Source organism: Canis aureus, chromosome 20, assembly GCF_053574225.1.
Source record: "Canis aureus isolate CA01 chromosome 20, VMU_Caureus_v.1.0, whole genome shotgun sequence".
Classification (NCBI taxonomy): domain Eukaryota; kingdom Metazoa; phylum Chordata; class Mammalia; order Carnivora; family Canidae; genus Canis; species Canis aureus.
In genome coordinates, this window is record NC_135630.1 from 54,068,212 (window position 1) to 54,094,589 (window position 26,378).

Sequence of the window (26,378 nt, forward strand, 5' to 3'; positions counted from 1 at the left end):
TTAGTAGCTGATTAAATGCATTGCATTTATCCTAATCTTTTTTTTTTTTTTTTTTTAGTTTTTATTTATTTATGATAGTCACAGAGAGAGAGAGAGAGAGAGAGGCAGAGACACAAGCAGAGGGAGAAGCAGGCTCCATGCACCGGGAGCCCGACGTGGGATTCAATCCCGGGTCTCCAGGATCGCGCCCTGGGCTAAAGGCAGGCGCCAAACCGCTGCGCCACCCAGGGATCCCGCATTTATCCTAATCTTATACTTAACAAGAATTCAGGGGCACCTGAGTGGCTCAGTGGTTGAGCATCTGTCTTTGGCTCAGGTCTTGTTTCCGGGGTCCTGGGATTGAGTCCCACATCAGGCTCCATCTCTGCCTCTCTCTCTGTGTGCCTCTCATGAATAAATAAATAAAATCTTAAAAAAATCACAAGAATTCAAAAGTCATAGTGACATAATGGTAAAAGCAACAATACACAGATAAACAGTACACAGGTAAACTAGCTTTTTAAATGGTAAAAGCAGCAATACATACATAGTATGTAGCCTATGTATTGTGATATCTATGTCGTGGGCTTCATAAGTTTAGTACCAGAATTCTTTGCTTAGATGAAGCATTAAAAAAAGGGCCTATGGTTTAAAAAAAAAAAAATGTAGCCTGTATTTTTATTTCATTTGGCTCTCAGTATTTCAAAACATACAGTCCTATATAGAAGATATATAAACAAAAAAAAGTTTCATATAAATTTCCAGAATCTACAATGTTCTTCGAAATCACAGATGTGGTATCATTGGCCCCACGTCGCCATATGCAATGTTGTTGGATCTGGGAAGTGACTTCTCTGAGACACATGCTTTTCAGTTAGCATAGAACTACCATCACAGTGAGGCGGAATGCCACTTGCCAATGGCATTTGTGTGATCATTTTTCTTACAATAGGAAAGTATTTCTTTGAATTTGTCTCTGTAAAAAAGTGAGGGGAAAAAAAGAGAGAAATACATTTATACATGTAAACTTATGCCCACAAATGTTCATAGACCTTAATTTCTAATAGCTCAAACTAGAAACAACCCTGATGTCCTTAAATGAATAAATGGTTAAACAAACTCTGGTACATCCACACTGTGGAATATTACTCAGCAATAGAAAGGAATGAAATTTTGATACACATGGCAGCTTGTATAATATTCAAAGGATCTAAACAAAGTAAAAAAAGTCAATGTGTGTGACCATGAGATTACATACTGCATGCTTCCATTTGTCTATCATTCTTGAAATTGCAAAATTATAGAAATAGGAAACAGGTTAAAAAGGCTCCCCAGAGTTAGAGACAGAGAAGGGAAGGTGGAGTGCAAGATGGAAGTGAATGTAGGTATTAAAAAGACAAAGAAGGAGCCTATGATGACAAAAGAGTTTTAATTCTTGACTATCTATGGATAAAATCTGTAGAACTAAGCACACACACATGTACATGTGAACTGGGAAAATGTGCCTCGGAATGATAATTAGCTTCAATGTCAGTTTTCTGGTTGTGATATTATGCCTTGCAGGTAGTTATCATTGGGGAAACTGGGTAAAGCATACCTGAGATCTCTCTGGATTATGTCAAATACATGCACCTGAATCAAAAAGTATCTCAAAAAAATAATTAGAAAAAGTTGGAAAAACAGTCTAAGCATTCCTAAATTATCTACTAGAGGGTTGTGCATTTAGCCCATCGTGGGTCCCCTTTACCCAACTATGCTGTTTGCCCGGTCCTTGTGGATTTGGAGGGTGCAACTCCTGACTTAAACCACTCTTCTTGCATCCCAGGACGGATTTCTTCAAAGGGAATCCTGTGGGTTTGAAGCTGGAAACAAAACAGAATCAAAAGAGGTACAACACAGTGGTCAAAACTGAGCACACACAGAAAGAGGGACCTTGAAATTTTCTCCGGAGAGAAATAAATGCCTTTAATGTTTCCTAATGACAAAAAGATTAGTAAAGCCAGAGCATACCATAATATTGCTAACTATTGTTGTTCCCTTTGCCAATGTGTTCCCGTCCAAAGAGTACAGCCGGCCCACACATTCTCTGCTGTTTCTTGTCTCTTGTGTGAGCTGGGGAAATAATCCACAAGGTAAAATCTGGTTTTGCTTTACACAGCTACATCATAATCGAACCTATTCCTCAGGAACCCTACCACCTTACCACCAGCAAATACACTAAGCAAGGTGGTTGTCCAAACAGAGAAGGATGGCATGTATGGAGGGGCGGCAAACATTGTCAAAGGGTCGATTTTGCTCCATGGTCTTAATTTGGTATGACTTTATGAATATGCTATACAATTGAATCAAAAGCTAATTTGAAGGGGGCACAAACTTTAATCGTCCTCTAAAAGTTGATCAAATGCAACATGAAAACCTGGACCCTATGCTCGGTATGTGCTCCCCCACTCCCTTTGCTTCCTGAGTCCAGGAGAAAGAGCAGGTAAGTAGGAATGTGAGGGACATGCTTTTCACGTCTCAGGTCTGCCTCCCTGCGTCAGGGAGGTGTAGGCTTCCAAAGTCCCCGCATTAAAAAGGCTTGACTTCAGAGCTCTGGGGGAGGGGACAAATCTCTATTTGTTTATAGTCTTTAGCTCTAATTACATAATTACATTGGAAGGAGGACTGACTTGTGAGGAAAAGCAACAAAGCAAACAAGGTAAAATTGTAACAGGTCAGTCCAGCTATTATCTCTTTAGCCCTCTGCGTGTGTGTGTATGTGTGTGTGTGTGTGCATGCGCCCACGTGCCTTCGCACGCCAGCTCATGGTATTAGCAGATAAAGGCAGCCAGGGGTGTGTGCAAGCCTATCATTTTACCTTTAGTGCACTGTAGCACCCTGATTATCTCATTGAAATTGGAAGGTAAATGGGATGTTGTAGAAACAGAGCCTTTGCATGGCAGGTAATAGAGCAGACCTAATTAGCCTCAAGTACCTGTAATCCTAGGAGATGTACCTTGAGATAAAAGCTAGGGAAAGTCCCTCAGGTATGACTAATAGGTCCCCAGCCAGGTTGGCTCTGGATCAGGTGTAGTATGTCAGCTGTGCTGAATGCATCCTATTGATCCAAGAGAGCCTGCACTTTCTGCCACAAATTGAATTCAAATTGCTTACAAGGGAAAGGCATCTGGCTTACCTGATTCATATTTCAAAATAATTTTCTTCCATACTGGTTTGGTAGTAGATTCTATCGTTATTTTTTTTTAAATCCATTTTTAAGAAGATATTCTCTTGAATGTTGTATACGATTTTCTTCAAAAACATTTTGCAAGTGCTATGGCCAAGTATACCATTGATACATTTTATATTTTAGAAAAAATGGAAAATGGAGAAGAGTTTGCTTAAAGATTATGGCCCCTGCCTGCTAGGTAATATTTTTTATTAAAAGAAATTTTGTTACTTACTTAAAAGAAAAGATGGATTTTCCCCCCTGTTTATTCATTGATTATGACTTAAATAACTAGAAATACAGAAAAAATAACCCCAAGATTTTAAGCTGTAATCTACAATAGTGGTTTTCAAACTTAACAGTAGAAATCTTTTATTTAAAAAATACATTATGACACAGCATTCACTCCCTCCACCCCCCTGCTCTCCCCGCACACACTCGGACTGATAAAAGCAGGCTCTTCTGCATGATGCCAGGATGTAGAACTGAGCCCCATCCATTTGGGCTCTTCTGTTTTCCCCTCTGTGAGGTATCTGAGAAGCCTCTAAGGGACCCTAAAAATCACCAGACTAGGCAATGTTCAGTCTTTAAGTGAGACCATATCTAAATAATTTCAGAAGAATGAGAATTTAGGCTATTTTTAAAACCTATTCCTGAGTGAGACCCCATAGTCATTGGTCAATCAGTTAAGTAACCAAAATCCTTTCTAAGCATTACTCTGATCGGATACAGGAGGCATCTCATTCATTCTAACAATAGTTGTTGAACATCTACTATATGCCATCTACTATTTGCCAGACACTATTCTAGGATCTGGAAAGACATAAATGAACAAAGTAGAACATTCTGCACTTCTAGAGGTAGACATTATACACTGAACAAAATAAGTAAAATTTTCAGGAATTTAGAAGCTGACAGTGCTGAAGAAGTAATAGAAGGAGTATAACAGGAGGTTATTAAAATACCAAAAGAGTTAGTGGCGATTTTATTTTCCTTAAAGATTTAATTATTTATTTGAGAGAGAGATAAAGCAAGAGCGAAAGTGAGAGAGAGAGGAAGAGGAGGACAGAGGAAGAGAGAGAAACCTGGAGCAGACTCTGGGCTGAGTGGGGAGCCTGACGTAGGCCTCGATCTCAGGATCCTGAAATCATGACCCGAACGCCTAACCAACTGAGTCACTTAGATGCCCCAATGAGTGGCAATTTTAAATGAGGTCGTTCATCTCAGCCTATCTCAGAAAACATTTGATTAGAGACCTCAATGAGTTGCAGGAGATATCTACGCAGATCTCTGGGGAATACTACTTCTATATTACGGTACTTCATAATATAGTAGACACTCAACTTGTATACACATTTGTACATGTTTATTCTTGGTTTACCTAAATACTTCTGGATCACGATTTGGTGAGAACAACCAAGTTTGCCATTCTCATATATAAAGACGGGCAATAAAGATAAATGTAAAACCAGTGGAACGTTTACAATAAGATTGGGTGTTGTTGCTGCTTAGCTAATAGCATGGGTTAAAAGAGAAAGCAAGCCAGCCTCTCGTGGAACTTCTAATTAATGGCTTCCCATGCATTTCATAGAGCAGTTTTCCCATTTCTAAATTATAAAGCTGGGGTTGAGAAGTGAAGTTGGCAGGATAACTAGTGGTGTGCCGGAGCTGACACGTATCAGCTCATGAGAGCCATTTGTGGGCATCTCTTTCTGTTCTCCATTAGTGGATATCACTTTGGTAGATTGAAATCAGGCATGAGTGAGCATACTCAAACCATAGAAATGGAAAAACACTATCACTCTGCCTTCCCCAACCCGAGAACTGGTTGGTAGACATTTGTCAGCATACTACTGCATATAAGCGACTGAGTCAATTTTCAACAGGTTCAACTTAGTGTTCTTAAAAACCATACCAGCTTTCTCTCTTGAAATCAGTGGCCAAGAGTTGTTCCAATACAACGTTTTTTTTTTTTTTTTTTTTTCCTATTCAGATAAATTTGTGCCTCAGTGGCCGTCGGTTTTATTCCTAGTCAGCATAACCAGTAGCAGAAACTGCCTATCTAAAGTTAGAGCAAAACACTTCTTGTGATACTCATTTTAAGTGTAGGCTTCATCTACAGTTAGGAATTCTTGTGTTCTCCCTGGGAAATAGACGTAATATGAAATGGAGGTAAAAGTGATACATTGGAGGATAAAAATATTCTGGTCAAAACCCACAAAGTATACAAGGGGGACAAACTCTAAAATAAACAATGTAGTTTACAGAGAGGGCTCGATATTTTCCAGATTACTTGTGAAACCTACAAATACAAAAATAACTCCAAAAATACTAATTTGAGAGGCTGAACTGACTACTTCACCTACTTTACCTTTGACTCAGCAATCCAGTTAACTATTTCACATGACAGCTTTTTTTGTCATCGAAAAGCATGGTCTTCGGGATTTAGAGGACATTTTTGAACTGGGGCGTATAATAAATCCGAGAATTTCTCTAATTCTTGGGATTTTATGTTGCATGATATTTGATCATCTTTACTTGATGGTTTGTCATTAAATCAACAATGTTTCTAAGCTGCAAAGTTGAAATACTGTTAGACTGGTTAATGAACTACACCTACAGGGGCTCAAAATTGGACCAGGTTTGTTTGAGGGAATGCAAGATATAAACTAGACAGCTGCTTTTTTCTCACTCATTTCACTCTATTACTGGTTAACTTAGTGGAAAAATGTAAATTTTCCAGGGATTTTAGGTTGAAGGTATCTCAGCCAATGGAGATGTGTGCTTGACTTGAGGTCTAATTTAACTCCCGTGTAGTATTGATCAACATAGACCACCAGGGACACTAACAATCTTCTTTTGCCAAAGGTAGACAATGGTAGAAGAGTAAAGTGTAATAAATGCCCCTGTCCAGTCCCATGTCGATATCCAGCTGCCTTGTGTGTGTGTGTGTGTGTGTGTGTGCAATTTTGAGTGCATCAGTATTTCACGTTTATTGTAGTGTGATGAAACACCTTTCAGAATGGCCAGAGGGACACTCAGCAGTAAGCGTTTAGGCAGTACAAATTGGAGTGAACAGGAGGACAGTTAGCAGGGAATATTTCTGAGGTCAAAGTAGTCTGGGTAGGAGCTGAATCAGCTAAATGCAGAGTTAAGAGCTGCAGTACCTGCTGCAAAGTAAATATAGATTACCTTCTTGATGACAAATTGATCCACTGGACAAGGATCTTTCAGAAAAAGAGACAAGTGCAAAAAAAATTAAGTAATTCACACTGACCAATTTTTTAACCCTTAATACTACAACCCTCCTGTCTCCCTGTAACTTTCCACTTGACATCACTTCAGTCTAGAAGACTCTATTGAACAAGTAAACACCTATGCAAAACTCAAGCTCCAACTTTCGCAGAAGCAGTTTTGAGAGACAAATTAGTCCCTCCTCATTTAACTTATGATTCTATACAATCACTGTGTTAATTATCATTTTTAGGTCTGAAGAGCATAGCAAGCACTAGTAAGTAATTGTTGTGATTATCACATCTGGAAAACTTATACATGGATAGAAAATCAGCCTAATGCACAAGCATCATTTTGAATTAATTCAGCAAATATTTTTGAGTCTCTGCTATGTGCCTGCCTGCTCTTATATGTTTATTTAGAAAATTGCTGTCTTCAAAAGATCTCTTTCAAACTGATTAGTTCACTTTATTAAAACTGAGTAAATTTCAGTGGGGAGGGAGTAGGGGTGGGTGGGTAATGCCTTCATTTATTTAGTTAGCAAACATTTATTGAACAAATACTCCAAGCAAGGCTCAGTGGCAAACGATGGCATATTAGCCTCAAATGCGTAGTTCCTTTCTTCAAGGAACTCAGTTTGAGAAAGATAAACGATTTAAAAACACAAATAAAGTGTGGTAGGTGATACAAAAAGGATCTCAAAAAGGAAGTGAGATGCTAGCTTACTCGAAACGGCAGGTGGGAAAAGATCAGAGATTTTTTTTAATAGAAGATATTATAAAATGCAAAGGACCAGGCATATTTACGAAGGAGGAGAGAGGGTGAAGGATGGTGTATGGAGGGGGAGTATTCAGAACAAGCAGAGGCACACGTGATAGATAGGCAGGGCTCATTCAGGGACATAGAAAAAGTTTGGTATGGCTTCATGCAACCTAACATCACCACGAGTTACTGGGGGTGGTTTCTGGGCGCACATAAAAGCTGAAATCCCTATTGGAAGCTGGAAGTTATATAAAATTATTAATAACAAGTTAATGAGATGATTCCCTGTCCTAAGTCAGATTAAGATGTAGCACCAAATTGTGGTAATTGAGATGATTAAAAGAAGAAATCAGCTTGAGTTGGACAACTTTCAGGTAGTTTCTTCTGAAACTACTAGAAATATAAAAGTTCTGTTGCATTTCAAAGAACAAAAAAAATCACATCGGTGAAGTTTAAATAGACTGAATTGAGAAACGATTTTTCAGACTATTCTAAAACATAATTATGAATTTTGCTAATGAAATTCTCTCATTTTAGGTTAATCCATTCTTAGTGACATTTTTAGGGTACCAATTATCATTAGGTTCTGAGGGTCCCCTGTGTGTAATTGGATCTGCCAAAGGAATTGGAAGACTAGATCAAAGACTCCTCTAAGTTTGCAAACTCAGATGCCAAGGAGGTCCAAAGAGCATCCAAGAAGGTGCAGAATTTCTTCTTTAAACAGTACAGATTCAGCTAAAGCTATGCTACTTGCTGAGTGTGGCGACAAACTTCTAACAATCTCCTTCACCTTACACTGAGTGCTCTTCTCAGTTTTAGACTAGTTACCCTTGTTTCTGGGCCAGTGGGGCACACGTCCGGCACACCACTCATGGAGGGTAAGCTCCCTTCCAAAACAGGCCACTCCCCAACCACCCTCCTCAACAATAGCCAACTGTATTCTTAGGAACTGGACCCTAGGCACTGCTCAATAATGCTTAAATGGAAAAAAAAAAAAAAAATCCTTCCTGACCTAAAAGATAAAACACATATTTCACGATTAACCAAAGCTTAAGAACAACGTGGAATTGTCTCCTCGGGGAAAGAGCACGCTTAATATTTTAGCCAACGTAGCTGTTAAGCAATTTTAAAACTTTGTATACCATAAGCTCGTATTTTCAATTACACAGAAGTATGTGAATACATAAATAAAAGCTGAAAATAATTACATCGGTAAAACGTGTAGATAGAAGGGGATAAAATATCAATAGAGATCGCTTTTTTTAAGTAGAATCCTCAAATCCGTAAGCTTATAACTATGTTACACAGACATAGTATCTGAAATACCCCTGTCGATTCTCCATAATGTTGACATTGCACTGATTTGTGGAGAGATGTGACGATAATAAAATTTGCTACTGTCTCTTGGGAGGAAAGGAAAGAGAAGGGAAGAGAGAGAGATGCTACAGAGACAGAGAGGACAGTGTCATCGATAATGAAGAGATAGCAACTCATTCATTTTATGTCAATGGAAAAGTACCTGGTTCTACTTTCCATTACTAAGCAAAATACTAGAAGAGTCTGTTACATGCTTTTTTGAAAAAATAAATAAATAAAATTATATTTCTATGTATATAATCACATCTGTGAGTACATTAAGGGGGTAGAGTTACTAGTATATGTTTCCAAGTGTGTTCCATTATATTCCAACTGCAATTTTCTGAACACTAATTTACAGCTGTACTTCAAGCTTGCTCCTGCTACACTGAAATAAGTACTGTATATATTTCAGGAATTCTGTACAAAATTATATATTTGATAACAGGGTGACTGCTGATTCAGTAAACACTGCATAGCTGCATTGTGTTCACAGTCGTGCCACAAGACTTCTGCACAGCAGGCACACGAAGGAGGGGAATTTGTATACATTAATATTTTAAAGTCAAACCCTTGAAACTCCCCATCAATCATTTCCCATGTTGATTGGAGAAGCTCCAGATTCCCATCTGATCATGTGTCGGAAGACACAGGTCCATTTTAGAGATGAATTGACTGAGATAATAAGTAAAAATCATTTATTAAGATCACATCAAATCACGAGCATAGAGATGAAGAGAAGATAGATCATGGCCTATTGATTTAACTCGCTCCCACCCAGGCCTCTGCGTAGCTGTCAGAGGCACAGAGAGTCCCCCAGCTGCTAACCGGGAGGCATTGCCTGAGATTGTATGAGACAATACAGCCATCTCACCTCTGAGCAGAACATCCTTCACCTTTGGTGCCAGGGATGCTCATTGCTTCCCACTCTGCTTTCTTTGCTCCAGGCAAAGGCTGAGGAAAGCAGAGCTGAGGCTTGTAAGGCATTGCAGTTCGCAGGTCTCTAACGTATCCAGGGCATCTGCGTGCACAGATAGAAAGTGTTTTCAGTGCAATCACTTTGAAAGCCTGGATAATAGAGGAGCAGGAGGATTGTAGCTTGGATAACAAAGTTGTGGTGGTGGTGGTGGTAGTTTTGTTTTGCTTGTTTGTTTTCCTTTTTATCAACAGGAAGCTCAGTTAGCACCTGCACCAAGCATTGATTTCCCTGTCCTGTTTGTAGACACTACAGGGGTCTTTTTAGCTGTGCAACGCAGACATATGCTGAACAGCCTTTGATTTTTTTTTTTTTTTTCTTACAAGTTTGTTTTACAGGAGAGGCTATTGCCAGCATGGGTTGCTCCGGTCATTATATAAGATCCATATCATCGCTTCGTTTCTAAAAATCACCTGTTCCCACCCTGGCCTTTCTCATCTCCTGGCAATTCTTGGGCATTCCATGGTTACTCCCCAGCCGGGGTCTGAGATGTTCTGGGTTTCTTATAGAGCTTGTAGAAAATCCTCAGAGCCCCAGATGATTCTCTAGGGCATCTGCCCTCACCGCTCCTTGGGCGTGCCACAGAGCCCTCCTTGCTGGCATGGCCTTATGCTCGTGCACGTGTTGCCAGCACGGAACAGGCCCCCCCGGTGTAAACTTTTCCACAGAAGTCTGTGAAACAACTTTTCAAAACCCAGGTCTCGTTTATTTTCTTCTTTTTTTCCTCCTGGTTTGATGTCAGTCATCAATCGAGCAGGAGACAACTCATTTCATTTCTGTGACACACCATGATGGACTTGTGTTGCAACCCTGACTTATTTTGAGAACTTCAATTTCTCAAGCTGAAAGCTTGAATGTCCCATGGTTGGAAGAGCTATTGATCCGATGTAGATGGACGGCTCAAGAGGAACTGATACATTCCTTACAGCACTTTCCCTTTCCCTTGCCTTTCCTGGCCACTGTATAATGTAGTCTTTTTCAGAGTTTGCTATCATCTACAAACTTTGATTTTGGCCTCTGGAATATACTCAATTTTTACACCATTTTTTTTTTCCCACTGTAGGCTTTCTCCTCATGTAGCATTGCTCCATTTCATTCCAGGTGAATTGTCTAATAACTGAAGACTTAGTTATTTTTGGTCCCTTTTACAACTTGCTGTAGAAAATAGAGGCGCTGACAGTAAGTGATACTTCCAAGGAGCCTTTCTCATGATTTTAGAAGATGGAATGTACACTATTTCTCTCAAATAGAACAAGCTAATCTGAAAGTACAAATAAGAAATTGAATCTATTTATCGAAAACAGACTTTAAAGATTTGTGAATAACCCAATACAAGTATTTAAAAATACAATGCTTTAAAAAACTGATTTGTAACATTTCTGGTGGAAATGATTAGTTCCGAATGCCCTCTGTGATGGGAGGAGGTAGCTACACCCTGTCTGGAGTTCTAGGGACTTAAACTGCCCTCCCTAACATTCCTTTCTCCAGTGAAGAAATACATTAATTTAGAGGTGGAGAATAGTATGAGGGTCTCAAATAGATCTCTATGCCCCAAGAGTTTAAGAATTTTCTTTGATACAATTCATGAACTGCATCTTACTTTTATTTCGATTTTTTTCCCTAACATTTATTGCAATGATTAATAAGTGCTAAGATCCATGAAGGCACTTTGGATTCATTTGCTCATCTAGTCTTCAGCGGGCCTGTATTATGTAAATCTAGCTGTTAGGTACGTTTTATAGGCCAAACCACTAGAATCCATAACTGGCTCTAGCTCCCCAAATAACAAGAGTAAAGCAACTATTGGAAACAAGTCTGTCTGCCTTTGGAACATGCTCGGTTCTGTAAGTAAACAGCATTCATATCAGAAGAGCCTTTAATAATGGGATAATCTGCACACATGGTGGCCAAGTTTAAAGGAACCACAAAGATAGGGAGGGACCCAGGGATTAGCAAGAATGTAAGCCACTAACATGCTCGGGGCTAATGGGGCAAGAGGAATAAAGAATACAGCATAGTTCGAGCTGGAGCTAGGACCAGAGACATCTAGAAAGATCTACATGAGACACAAGAGTGGCACCCAGATCTCTGTTTTCCAACCCTCTGATCTTCTGGCTTTGTTCCCCATTAGCTTCAGTGTACTAGAAACAAGCCGATGAGAGACCTGGGTGATGCAGTCTTTAGGGATCAGCATTTCAGGTCTCAAAGCAGTGCAGAAGGAAAGAGAGTAAGGGATGGGGCAGGTGGCAGGGCAACAAACAAGCACACACACACACTACCCAATTGGCTACCTGGACAGCAAAAATAGCCCAGCTTCCAAATGGCAGTTCAGTCTCCGCCTCCCATGCTCCATTTCTAGAGAGTAACTAACTTAGCAAAGAAAAGGCAGCATCCGTAAAACGTCTGACAAGCAACATAAGAAAAACAAAATGATTTTTATATGCATTCTTCCCAGTTTTATAGGATACTTTTAATTTCTTCACGTAAATGAGCTGAGTACATAATGGCATATTTTCTTTAGTGTTTAACTTACAATGTTCCTAAAATCTTAGGTCTTTAAAAAATATTTAAAATGTTTAAGAAGTAAAAATAATTATGAAATATAACCCTAGAATTAGTACTTGAACTTAATTCACTTATTAAAATACGCGCATGGAAACTTCTTGTTATTTATCTTTTTTTTTACAATCTAATAACTTGCGACTTCCTTTGCATTGATCATCTTTTAAAATATTTCCATATCCTTAATTTAGTCTCTGGCATCTTTAATGCTACTGATTAACAATAATCAAATTAGGCAGGGATGAAGAACAATCACAGAATGTGTTAACCTGCCATGCGCAACCATTCACAATCACATCCCAGCTCTCAGTTCCACACCCATCCTTTAAGATCTTCACTCACCCGATGTGTCAGCCAGCCTGGGCTCCCTCCGGTATAGAGCTCATGTGATGTGCATTCTGTGCTTTTGCTGCCCTTGATTGAGCTCCAGCTTGAATGCCAATTCTGCATGATCGGAGCTGCCTTGCAACTAGTTTTCCTGTAAATAGTCTCCACGTCTCCCCTACTAACTGCTTGGGTTATCTTAATAAATAAAAACAAATATAGTTATACTGTTTGTTCTCCTAATAGCCTCCTCTGACTATCAAATGCCCACAGGATGAAAAATCTAAGCTCCTTAACTTGTCAAATAACGATTTGCAGTCTGGTTTCAACCCACTTCTCCAGCCTCATCTTTTCCAGTTTCTTTTTTTCCTGTGCCCATTCAAAGAAGACCATGGACTGCTATTTTTCTCTACCTTTGTTCATAAATTGCCTGGATGTTTCATCTTTTCCTTTCCCATTTGGCAAACTTCATCCATCCATCCATCCATCCATCCATCCATCCATCTGTTCATCCATCTAACTTCCTATTAATTTATGTATTCATCCAACTTAATGATTGCTCTAGACTCTATTTTGGGTCAGATAATCTGCTAGGTGCTGGAAATTAAATGGTAAGACAAAAAACATAAATAAATAACTGATGAGCAGAAACAGCCTTTACCAACATGAGCTTTGGCCTACTGATGAGATAGATGTTTATCAAACAACCTCACTTGTGTAATAACAAGCAATGACAAATTTTGTAATCAAAATTTCCATCAAAATCCTTAATAACGTGATCTACCTTTCACTGTTGGTAGTAGTGAGGAGGGGTCCATTAGGAAAGCAATGCTTCAGCTGAGGTGTGAAGATGAGAAGGAAAGTACTTGGCTAAAATAGGAGGAGGAATGAAAAATATACAAAGTAGAGAAAATATACCTGCAAAAATTTTGGAATTGAGGAGAACTTGACATATATGAGAAAAACAGAAGAAAGAAAAACAGAGAGGAGTTATTATTATTATTATTATTATTATTATTATTTTAGAGCAGAGATAGCTAGTAGGGAAGGGTACAATATTTGAATGAAGAGCAAAGACACACAGGTACAAGGCCACCGGAGGCATTGTGGAGTCTGATGAGGACATTTTTGCTTTATCCCAATACCCATGGGAAGCCACTGTCTGGGCAAAGCCAAAAGTTGATGTGATTGTGTTTGTATTTTATCACTTGCAGATGTGATGCAGATAGAAAACTGGAGAAGGGTCAGAGTGTATTCAGGTCAACTTGTTACAAGGCTATTTCCATAGTCCAGTGAGAGAGGACAGTTCGATGAAGTTGCATAAGGGTAGTAGAAATAAATAGAGAAAAGTATGCAAGATTATCAGATAATTTGGGACAAAATAGAAAGGAGACAAAGAAGGCATGAAGTCATGGACAGCTCGGATTTCTGACATGAGCCCCTAGTAGAAAACATTAAATTTCATTTCCTACATAAATTTTTCTTTGACTTTCATAGAGCAAATTTAAACATCTTTTCCCTGTGCTATTACAAAGATTTATCCATAACCTGCTACTTACCATGCTTAAGAACTTTATGAACTTTACGACTTCTATTTCATTCTTCTTTGGTTTACTGGCACCTCACATATAGCAAGCATTCAATAAGGATTTAGTGAGTGAATGAATGAATGAATTAATTAATTAATTAATAAAATGTTTATTACATGTCTGGCGTATGCATAATTTTATTAAATTCTCACCTACGTGTTCATAGTATTTATTTGTATCCTTGTTTAACTAAGGCTTAGAGAGATCAAGATACTCAAGTTATACAAGTAGTTTACTAAGTATTGAAATAAAAAAGATATAAAGAGAAAACAATCCTGCTGCAAAAGAGGTCCCAAAGTTATTGAAGACACCACTCTCTCTCTCTTTCTCTCTTCCCCTCTCTCTCTCTTTCCAAATAAAGAAAAGGAAAATGTCCTCCAAAGGTTAATGTTTGATGGAGTGCAAGGATTTTCTCATGTCTCATGCCAGGTTTTGGGTTGGGGTAAGGGTTAGACTTTTCTTTTTTTTTTTTTTTTTTTTTGGTAGGGTTAGACTTTTCTTATCTGATTATGACCAGTCATATTTGGGGAGTGAGGAGTCATTCTAATTGCTGGCACAGCCAACTTACTTCCTCTTGGGAAACATGTTAGCAGTGTTGGCCCTGGACACATTCATCAAGCAGGTCAAGTTTCATAGTCTTTCATTATCTTTTGCTCTCCTGAGTCCAAGCCTACCATGCCAAGGCCTCATGGTTTCCTTTAAATCCTAAGGTTCCTCACTTGATACCTCCAGGAGGTCCCCGTGCTCCTAAATATTTGTCTGTGCTCCCCAAAGGAGCAAAGGATTCTGGGTCTGAGTCTCATTCATTTGTAATGACATTTACTTGATAAAGACTAGCTTAATCTGACAAACCAACCATGGCAATGTATTAGTGGATATTGTTTAACCTGTGTCGTTTCCATAAGCTGTTCATCAGAACAGATACTGTTAGGGATAGGGAACTGCAGATAGGCTAGTTGTCAAGACATTTTGAGGTCTTGACAATAACAATTAAGTGTATGCATTTGGGTACTGAAACTTCCTTCAGAAAATTGAGATTAAAAAAAATATATATTTTAAAATCGCCTATTCATTCACTGCCTTTTTTGGCATTCAGAATTACTAGGTGTCCAGAACACTGATTAACCCTAAATGGCTTTCAGTTTTCCCCTACGCTTTTTTTTTTTTTTTTTAAACATGCATCTTCCCCAGCGCAACAGTGTAAGATTTAGTTTCGTTCATTCTCCTTCAATACTGTATAGGGCTTAATTCATTATTTGAAACCTCCTAAATAGATCCTCAAAAATTATAAGAAATAAAAGAGTGAACTCAGAATTGATAGAGATACAGGTATAGATCTACTGAATCAAAATATATAGTTAGATTACATTTAAAAAAATATTTTTCACACTCCCCACTCCCTGCCTATGAGAATCATCAATCTGTTCTCTGTACCTACAAGATTTTCTTGGTTTTCATTCAGAGAGCATGATGCTTTCAGTTTTGTTCTTTTTTCTCAAGAGTGTTTTGGCTATTTGGAGTTTTCTGTTTTTCCTTACAAATTTTAGAATTATTTTTTGTATCTCTGTGAAAAATGTGATTGGAATTTTGATAGGGATTGCATTGAATCTATAAAAGGCTGTAGGTAGTATGGACATTTTTAGGTAGTATGGAGATTTTTTCATCTCCTTGGTCAACTATATTCCTAATTATTCATATTTCAATTCTTATATAAACTCAGTGTTATCTGTGATAACAATTAGATCTCTTTAGAGACTGGTGTTTCTGAAAATGCTCAGGATTAAACTTCAGTTTAAACATGGATTAACTATAGGGTGAAAAAAATTGTATAGACTTTACTTATATATTTGGAGAGAAAGAGAGAATGAGCACAACTAGGGGAGAGGCAGAGGGAGAAGGATAAGTAGACTCCTCACTGAGCAGGGAGCCTGAAGCTGGGCTTGGATCCCCGCACCCTGAGACCATGACCTGAGCAGAAGTCACACACCTAACCGACTGAGCTACCCAGGTGCCCCTAGGGTTAAAAGTTTGAAAGAAGCTTTTTTTTAACATGAAAGATTTATAATTAAAATATTTCTATGAAATATAAAATACTTCTATAAAATAGATCCAGAAGAAAAATAAAATACTACCTCCAAACTCTACTTAATAAAAAGTAGAGAGCTTTAGGCAAATGTTCCAAATGACAGATGTTTCTATTTCTTTTCAAAAGTATGGTTTGATTAGACATATAAGACATTAAAGGTGATAGGAAAGCAATAATGTGTCTAGACATAAAAGCGAAGAGATAAAAAATTACAAATCTGAAATTATCTCTAGATCATTTGGCAAAGAGACTTAACAAGATGCTACTGAATATCGAAATTGTACTCTTTAGAGTTTTGGTGGGTTGTTTTTTGAGATTTATAAGGTTTTCAGAAAAAAATTGTTGAAGTTCTAATGTTTTTATTTCTCCTCTGTAACCCCAAACTATATCCATGATGTATTAACTTCAGTCTCCCCCTCCTAGTAATACAAAAGATTTTGATCCTCTTTCTGTCCAACAAGTAACTTTGTCTTCAAATTTGCATCTTTAGAATTGACCTCTCTACATACAATTTTCTTAAATACTACTTTTCAATTGCCTTATGATACCACTTTTCAATTGCCTTATGATAATTCATGTATGAAATGACATTCAATTGTTAAATATAATTCTTAGTCAACCATAATTGTTGACTAATTTGCATATAGCTCACCCAATGTGCAAGATGATAATACTTGTTATTATGCTGTATTTCTTCTGAGGAACATTTTAAAAAATATGTTATAGTTTTCAACTGAGGAGCTCAAGTCCTATCACCTTGATCATTCATTTGAGGACCAAAGGAGCCAAAGTCAGCACTTACTGATATCTTACCTCCCCCATGATAGAACCATTGTCTTATTTCATTTTTTCCTATGGGTAGTATTTTCATTTACAAATGGGCTTGCATTTGTCATTTCATTTGCATTTTAATTTGTATTCCTTTTTTTTTTTTTTAAAGTGGGAAGCAAATCAACAACTTCAAGTTCTATTGATGTGATTGACAATATAGCAAGATCCTGTTTTTATTTAGTGCCCATCTGTTTTCAGATTGTTAAGAATCAGATTAATTGAATCTTCATATGATTCCTTAGATGTACATAAGGGGCAAGATGTCTTTAAGTTTTATTTAAAGAACTGATTGGTTTCACTTTCTTGTTCAAGGCAAAAGAGAAGTAGAGTGAAAGAGACATGAAGAGTCAGAGAAAGAATTCAGTGTCTCCATTGCCAATATAGAATGCTATGCATTGGGTATGGAATACTCACGACTGAGCAAAAAGTCAGAAGAAAAGCACTCAAAGGGAATAAACTTCAAGAAACTATTTTCATGAGAAATTAAGAATTGTTAACTCGATTTGAAAAGAGAAAAGTGGTAAATATGCTTTTTGATTTACTAACTAGCATAATGTCCTACTTTTTGGGTTTCTATAACTGTCTAAAAGGCCAGAACATTGCATACTTTGCATTTCTGATACCCAGATGGATACTACTCCCTCCTCTCTGTAACAAAATTGGTTTCAGTAATAATTACAGAACAATCAGCAATGATCATCATTTCTTTTATTCATCTTTAGTTTTGGAACAATTGGCATTTAAAGAAAATGTATGTTGATTGAACCAATGTATTTATCCTGGTTGTGACAGTATATAGTTTTGTAAGATGTTGTCTTTGGGGGTACTTGGTGAAAGATACATGGGATCTTTCTGCGTTATTTTATGTCACATGGCTATTGCTTTGTCCAATCAGCATGATGACATTAACGTAATGGATCAGTGTGATATTTGAAGGGATAACCCGATGTCCAAATCTCATCAGATTACACTAAGAAGGAGGTAAGAGAACTAATTTATCCCTGAGGTAAAACTGTACGTGAATATTTTTGTCATATGAATGCCAACTGTTTCTCATCCTCCTTTCTCATTGAGGTTGAAAAGAATACATTTACCAGATAAAAGGTCTCATGCCAGGAACCTGAGGCTTTATTAATCTTCTCTAGTAATGATACCGCATCCCTCAGTAGATGTAGGGAATTCCTACTCGGTTGAACCTGGTGTTTGTAGTTATTCTCTAGTCTCTACAGGAGTAAGAATAGAAAATTAAGTGGAAATGTGATAGGACCACCACCCCTGCATCTTTTCAGTCTTTAGTTTGGTTCTAATCTCTGCCATTCCCTACTCCTCTATCCTGGGGATACAATATTGGTTTTGATTTACTATCTTGATCAGAAGTGGGAGGCAATTTCAGAGGTTTCCACTTAGCCTTCCCCACAGGAAAGAATCCAATATGAGATTTTTTTTATTTTTTTGAATAGCCAACTATATCAATTCTGATTTTAACAGGGAAAAGACCATTGGGGCCCATTGTGAGCTGAACTTTAGTCAGGAATCCATTTATTACTTGGCCTCCATAAGCCTCCACTCAAACAGGGAAGCCCATGATGACATCTGTTTCTCTGGGTATTGTTATCAACTCAGACACTATTAAGTCTTCCTAATGTGTGGTATTTATTCTCTTTCCTTAGTATACAGTCATCTGAATAAACAGCTTTAGAACCATTTGGCATAGAACTGGGGGGAATCATCATTGTATCTTCATTCCAGTAGGAGTTCTACTGGAGACTACCACTAAGGTCAGGGGGTTCTAGATCTGAAAATTGGTGCAGATCTGGAAATTGAACAGGGATCATGGCTTTTTATTAGGATGGTCACCTTCACACTCCTCAGACTCCTCCTTTTCTAATTGCTTGGTTAGGGCAGCCCAGGTGGCCCAGCAGTTTAGGGCTGCCTTTGGCCCAGGACATGATCCTGGAGACCCGGGATTGAGTCCCACGTCAGGCTCCCTGCAAGGAAACTGCTTCTCCCTCTGCCTGTGTCTCTGCCTCTCTCTCTTTCTGTGTCTCTCATGAATAAATAAATAAACCTTAAAAAATTAATAAAAACACACTCTAATTACTTGGTTAAAGATGTTAGACAACAAGCATGTTGGCCTCCCTTGGCAATTCTGGCCCTAGGAACACCATACTCTATTAAACACCTTCCAGCTTCTTGAGCCATTGGCTGTACCTCCTACCTTATTAAATGTTATGGTAGTTGTGGTCTCTTGACTCCTAAAAGTTAAGCAGAGTCACCTGGCCTCTCTCATTATGACATCTCCTCAAACTTATGAATATTAATGAGTCCAGCTCTATGACTGCCTCTCCTATCTCCAGCCCTGGCTGGTGGAAAAGAGCCACCAATGAAATTCTGGTGGCACTCTCACCAGCACATTCCTGCCAGCCTTGGCTAAAGATCTGCCCTCCTGTGGAACAGAGTCCTCTGGTTGGTTTTCTGACCTCATATAATATGTGTATTCCCACAGGACCACTTCATTCAGACTTTTTCCTCCTTCTTCTTCCATTGCTTAGGATGACATTTCTATTTCACTCATGACTAGCTATCACTTTTTCCAGACTTTTAAATGTTACTCTAACATAGAGCTTCCCCCATTATTTGAGGTTCTTACCAAGGTATTAAATCCCCATTTCCTGAGAAAGGACTCCATTTATCCACCCCTAAATTATTGAAGTCATGCTTCACCAGGGTGTAAGCTATAGTCCCTTTAATCAAACATCCTCAAAATCCAGTCCCAGTGTTATTCCTCTGGCTCCTGTCAAAATGTACTAGTTAATTTTTGCAACTCTTTCAATGTAGTATGTTTCTTTCCTCTCTTATGAGGCTTAGGACTTCCCAGGGATGGGATTTAACCCTAGTTTTTGTCCAGCAGCCAGAAGAAGAAGTGGAAATAATTCCTCAGGGGAGTACCATTTGCCTTGCTGTGGAGGGGCTTTAGGACTTTTCCCAGTGCGTGGTAAATGCTAACTAGTAGTAGGGAAGTATGGACAATTTCTGCAAATTCTAAGTTCCCTGGGAGATCTCAAAAGTCAACATCATTAGGGTAGCCAACTAGATGTACCTATTCCATTTTTTTGTGTGTTCCCAGGCTTTCCCAACCATGGACTCAACTTTAGCAGAGCAGATCTACTTTGGCTTAGTATTTAAATACCATTAGGGTCCTGCATCTCTAAATATTAGATCTTCTGTGTCTGCTCTTCTATTTAGTCTTTAACTGCTATTGACAGTGCTCAGTTTCTTATTACCCCTATGCCAGCCATCAAGAGAACTTAGTAGAAAGAAGCCAACTATGTTATCTTTCTAGGCATTGTTTCCTCATAACTTTCAAGTACCTGAATTACCACACCTAGGATAACTTTTCTCTCTCCTAGGTTGCTTACCAGGTCACCTTAGATCAAGTTTTCAGCAATTGGACTATTACCATTTACTACACACACTCAGAAGCATGTCTTCTTTGCCAGCCAAGTGGTGAGTGAGCCCATTGGAGAACCCCACTATAGTGTCTTTACTTAGAACATTCTCAGCACCACTTGTATTTAGTTTGGGTTCTTTAGGGAACAGACACTAAGATGGGATTAGAAATTCAAGAGATTTATTGGGAGGAAGTTGTTTCTCTTAGAAGAAGGGCAAATGAAATTCAAAAGCAGACATTCTAGGATCCAAGCGTACAGGTAGATACTCATTGGAGCTGTGAGGAAAAGGGTACCAATAAAAGAGAGGCTTTTCCTAAAGAAGGAAACACTATTCTCTGTTGTAATAGGTAGAGGCAATCATAGGAAGAATAAGCAGAATTTGAAGGTGACTGAGCTGGGATATGGACAGCTAGACCCATTAGGAGGGTTTTTAGCCTAAATTGACAGAGACATTCAGGAAGGCAGCAAGAATGCCACCTGCATAAGATTTCTTAATGTGCTGATTAAATGTGTGCCTTGATCGCAGAAAAGCAGATTTTACATAAAAATATTATACACAAAAAAAAGGAATACCTTTTGAGACAGATAGTTTAAAAAAATATCATCATTGAGTGGGGACTCCCATAGTCTGAGTACATGATTTAGTCTTAATCTGAGTACATGATTTAGTCTATTTTAAAGTACTTATGCTAAGAAAAAGAGACATTATAGGGATGACTATATAGTCATTGTTTAATGGCAAAATTCTGGAATTCTGGTCAAAGAAATAAGACAAGAAAAAATATATGTTCTGAAAATGAAAATAAAATATCTCATTTAACATAATTATCCATTAAAACAACTTCAAAACGATCAATGGGAAATCAATTTAAACCAAATTCAATGCAAAAAATGCTCTAAACCTATAAAGATTCCTCAACACATTATTAAAAATAATAAGAATAGTTTGAAAAATTGCATGGATATGTTTCTGAGTGGATAGTTTCAACATTATAGCTATAGACATTTTTCAAGTTAAGTTGTACATTCTATGTGATTTAAACATATTCTAATATGGTACTTTTATAACTTGACAAAATTATTTGGAAATTAATCTTAAAAATAAATGAATACAAATAGCATATTGAAAATAAAAATAATAAGGACATTTCTATCCCTACATTTTGCAACATATCATAAAGGCACAGTAACTTAAAAAGTATGGTCTTGTATCTAATATAGACCTATGGGTTAATAGATAAGACTACATATATAGCCAAAAACCAGTCATGAATTTCTCATTTTGATTTTGTTTGTGAAAACAGCATTCCAAATCAGTGGGGAATATACGACATCAATAAAGTGTCCAATGAAACACAACTTAAAAGCAATGGGCTTAAGAGAAATTATTATTCAGAAGCTAGTGTGTCTAAAATGACTAGCATGTTAAGAGTGTAATTAATATCCTTGTTCTAGGAACATCCTGTTTGCCAAGAGCTGAGAGTATTCCTGGAATGTGTAGCTTTCAGATTTAAAACAAAGATGGTCCCAGATAAACTAGAGAGATTTTGTCCTTTTAGATGACGCCAAAATAGAGAATTGAGAGTCAGGGTGTAAAGACCCGATGAGGTAGTCTGTGGGACTAGCAATAGATACCCTCTAACTCCCTATAGGAGTCCTGGGGTCAGAGGGTGAGTAGACAGTTAAATCAGTCAGGGCCTTGTGGGATGAGGAGAGAATACTGGAGTTTACTTCAAGTGTGAATGGCCCCCAGCGGGGGTTTTGAGGGGGGAGTGACTCATGTGCTTCCATATGGTATAAAGAATTTTTCCAGCTGTCACAGGGAGAATAGAGATGCCTCCGTCTTCCTAGACAACAGATTGGGAGGAACTGCACCAAAACATTTCTATGGCTATTTTTGAGTGGTGAAAATTTTGTTTTTCTTTTTAATATTACTTTTTTTGAGTTGAATTTACTGACATTCACTACTATTTTAAATAAAACAATTACTTTTATTTAAAAAATAAGCTTTGTAATATGATCTGAAGAAAAAGAGGAAAAGATGAGGAAAGAGCACATTCTCATTCAATTAAAGGTAAACCTAATAAAAAGTGACTTTTTACCAAAGTTTATAATTCACTTAAGCCCACTGAAGAAAGTGAAAAGACACCCTCCCTTATACAAAATTTTCTTCTGGAGGCCAAACTCCAGTCTTTGATCTGAAATTCAGATTTCATTCACCTGACTATAATGAAAAGGGACAATTTGGATTTAAAGCCAACAAAAGATCAATTTGCTTATATCAGCAAAGAAATGGTTATTATATGGTTTTAATTCGAAGGTTTTGAAATACATCAATAATACCGGGCTTAAAATCTGTATGTATTTTACATCTGAAATAACAAACGTAACTCTCTTTTACCTTGAGCATTCACAAATTCTAAGACTCTAATCCAGATAATAAAAGTAAAAACAAAACAAAATCTTTTCCCCGAGCATAAGCAAAACAGAACAGTCCTTTTATTCTATTGTTGGTGTCTTAGGCAGGCTCATGAGGACTACAATTGATAAAATATTTGGACATAATATTATTAAACATTAAATCTAATAACAAGGACACTTTCTAGGGTTTAGCATTGGAATGTCAATAGCAACGATTTTGTACACCCACACACATGCACGCACACACTCACATATATACGGTTAATTTGTGAAAGTTATTACATTGAAATGATTCAGTAAAAAATGAACCATAAGTGTTTTCAATGTTAATGACCACCGGATTTTTTTTCTTATCCTTATTCATGGATAATGATAGTGTCAGTTGTATCACTCGAAACTATGAAAGATAATGACTAGGTAATTACTTGTTTTTCTGCACACCCATGTCATTACAAATTGGTGAAGTCCACCTCAAATTGTCAGTATCCAGTTCCACTGATCTCTTAGTGAGTTTCTAAAAGCAGGAAGTTACAGTGATGTGCAGTTAATGCTGGTGGCTGCAAATAGACTGCCTACAGGCCTGTTTTTGTAAAGAAAATTTTCAATTAGTGAAAGCCATGGGCACCAGCTTTCAAAAAGAGGAAAAAGAACTTTTCTATAAATCTTTGATCTTTTCTGCTGCATCATGTTTTTCATGAAAGAGACGTACAGCCCTCCTGCTTAAAACGCTTCTACGAAACAATTTTGTCTTCAAGCCAGCCATATTAAAGACTTGGAATCTTTATTCAAATAATGGTGCAGAAATAAGATGTTTAGATCATGTTTCTAAGAGATTCGCTAGATTTAAAATTAGCTAAGAAGTAATAACATAAGTGAAAGGAACCTATTTCATTCACTTTCATTTGAACTGATAATATTAATATTTCATAGATTGGCACTACGTGATTATTCCTTCCTACTCCTTCTCTGTATTGCATCATTTTATGAAACTATTGGTGCTTTTAGAGACTTCCTTGGTTCACAGTCTCCTTTCATGATTCAAATCTCCTTTCAAAAAAGCTGTTTTCAACCTTTGTTCTCTTCCTATGGGGGATAACTTTGTGACAGAAGAGAAGGGAGATTGGGAGATCATGTCACTGTTTCCATTAGTCCTCCATTTGCATACACTCTTATATCTTATTTCTCACTCTCCCATTAAAGAAAATGAATTGGTCCATGCCATGTAGTGGTCCATGTCTATATCCTATCCACGTGTGGACCTTCTAAATGTCCCTAACATTTAAATAGATCTATTTAACATCTAAATAGATGTTAGGGACTGTCATGAGAGAAAAGTAGCCTAAAGTGAATTATAGCTCTAGAGTTTTCGTGAGGAACAGAGTAGAGTAGGGTATACCTGTAGCACTCATTGAGTATGGCGGATCTCAGGCAAATAAAAATGAATGCTTAGTAACTCTGATCACTAGTTAGGTATTTTTTACTTTCTTACCACAAATGTGAGAAAATGTATAAATGCAAATAGTTAAATTTTAATAATAGGAAAATATATTAACAATATTTTATAGATGATAGATAAGAAAAGCTTCAAATAGGTGATTATGTAATATAACCACAATTTTAATATCAGCAATTTAGTTTAACTGCTTATAATTTATGCTGAACCCTGTAGAATAATAATAATTATGCATTACTTAAATTTCAGATTAGCTTTGTTGTAAGTCTTTTTTATTTAAGCAGTAAATCACCTATACAGGCTCAACATTCCTGCTTTATCTTTCTGTAATATACGATCAATGTGACATTATAAACAATTATTTTAAAAAGCGTATGGAGAATTTCTATGGAAAGGCAAGAAGAAAAGAAAATGTCTATATAATTTTTAGGGAAGAATAAACTATGACTTTATGCTCTGCCATTTCTATTTCTATTTTCACCTGTTCAAACAAACACAATTTCTTGGGCAATTGTTATACAGCACACATAAGAGATGGAAAATAATATTTTATTGGAATTAAAATTAGTGATAAATTACATTCTAAAAGGTGAAGTTTTAGGTCCAGCCAACATTTCCGAATGTGCATTCTTCAGAAGATACTCTTATAAAATGCTGTGAGAAACTCTACCAAAAGCTTTCTGTGCTCAAATGTGTGCAGGGAATATCATTCCCAAGACAGTTAAATATGTTTATGTCAATATGTTAATCTGCATATCTAAAACAGAGATATAACATGCAGCATTACCCAAACTTACTTAAATGTGGTAGGTTTTTCTCATGTATAGCACTCTTGGGTGGTCTGTGGAACAGAATTTGGAGGACCTTGTTTTAGGTCATAATAGACCAGACACAAGTTAAAATAGAAGATCACACTATTTTTGTTTTGTTTTTTGACATCATATCAATCTTATATCTGAATTGATTTATTTAATCTGAATTAAGATTTTATTTAATTATTCATGAGAGACAGAGACAGAGAGAGAGAGAGAGAGAGGCAGGGATACAGGCAGAGGGAGAAGCAGGCTCCATGCAGGGAGCCTGATGTGGGACTCGATCCCAGGACTGCAGGGTCATGCCTTGAGCCAAAGGCAGAGACTCAACCACTGAGCCAACCAGGTGCCCCTGTCTCACAGTTTTGTTTATCTTACTAACTTTTTAGGGCCTTTGGTTCCAATTAATGTTTCAAGGGTAAAAAATAGATTAAGTATTCTATTATTGTGTAGGCCCTGAGTGATAGTCTTCATTGTCTTGTCTGGATCCTGCCTTCCACATCAAACATTTTGTCACACTTAACAATAAATCAGTTCAATTCGAAATTATTTTAATTTTTATAGTATTAAATTGTGTTTAGATGAAATATTTAGTAAGACCTCATTTTTAAGAGTGTAATCTTATGTTTCTGAATTTGGATGAGCAATTAACATATGGAAACCTCTTACATGGTGGCATTAAAAAATAAGTGATATGATGTTTTTCCTCTGTGTAGAAAAATGGATTAAATGTCAAGCCTTTCTATTATTTTTTTATAAGTTGAACAAATGCCAAAATCTTTAAAGTATGTTTTCTAGCTATACTGTTCATTCATCTCAAATATAAAAATATAAAATCATTATTCTTTTTATTTTAAAATCTAGCCTCTATACCTTATGTTTACTCTGTTCATCTTTAAAATAGAGTGCATACTTACTCTGTTCACCTTAAAAATCTATGGCTTTATGTGAAACCATAAAAAATAATTAGTCGTTGATAAAATATAAAAATGTTTCTGTAACATGTTGCACAATTTCTCATGAAATACTTCATTTTGAAAGCATTTTTGACTTGGTTCCACATCAGCAGTAAATGACAGAGTGCTAGGTGTAGGAGTCTTGGAGAAATAGAAAATTAGCTCTACAAATTAGAGACCAAGAAACCAAGAAAAAAAAAAAAGAAAGAAAGAAAGAAAGAAAGAAAGAAAGAAAGAAAGGAAGAAAGAAAGAAAGAAAAGAAAGGAAAGGAAATAAAACAACCATAGATGGATGGCATTACATTGGAAGCAAAGGTGAAAATGTGAACTCTGATAGCCATAAGTAGATAGATTTAGATTATCTTCAATCTTACAGA

At 37.1% G+C, this 26,378-nt stretch overlaps 1 protein-coding gene and 1 long non-coding RNA gene across 4 annotated transcripts in view; one reads left to right on the plus strand and one right to left on the minus strand.

The window, feature by feature from the left end:
• Positions 1–656: 656 nt before the first annotated feature.
• Positions 657–19,188, minus strand: LOC144291818 (uncharacterized). Of its 3 annotated transcripts, none has more exons than XR_013359369.1 (4): positions 19,009–19,181; positions 18,002–18,130; positions 1,732–1,841; positions 657–955 (listed from the first exon to the last, which is right to left on the minus strand). It is a non-coding gene; the product is annotated as an uncharacterized LOC144291818 (long non-coding RNA). The 3 variants fall into 3 exon arrangements; XR_013359368.1 differs by having other exon boundaries at positions 1,727–1,841; positions 19,009–19,180; XR_013359367.1 differs by lacking the exons at positions 657–955; positions 1,732–1,841 and having other exon boundaries at positions 17,599–18,130; positions 19,009–19,188.
• Positions 19,189–19,241: 53 nt separating this feature from the next.
• LOC144291817 (uncharacterized) overlaps positions 19,242–26,378 on the plus strand; it is an 80,728-nt gene continuing 73,591 nt past the window's right edge. Inside the window, exons 1-2 of the mRNA XM_077861615.1 lie at positions 19,242–19,373; positions 20,318–20,414. Of these exons, the coding sequence (XP_077717741.1) occupies positions 19,242–19,373; positions 20,318–20,414 (229 nt within the window). The remainder of the gene's footprint in view (positions 19,374–20,317; positions 20,415–26,378) is intronic.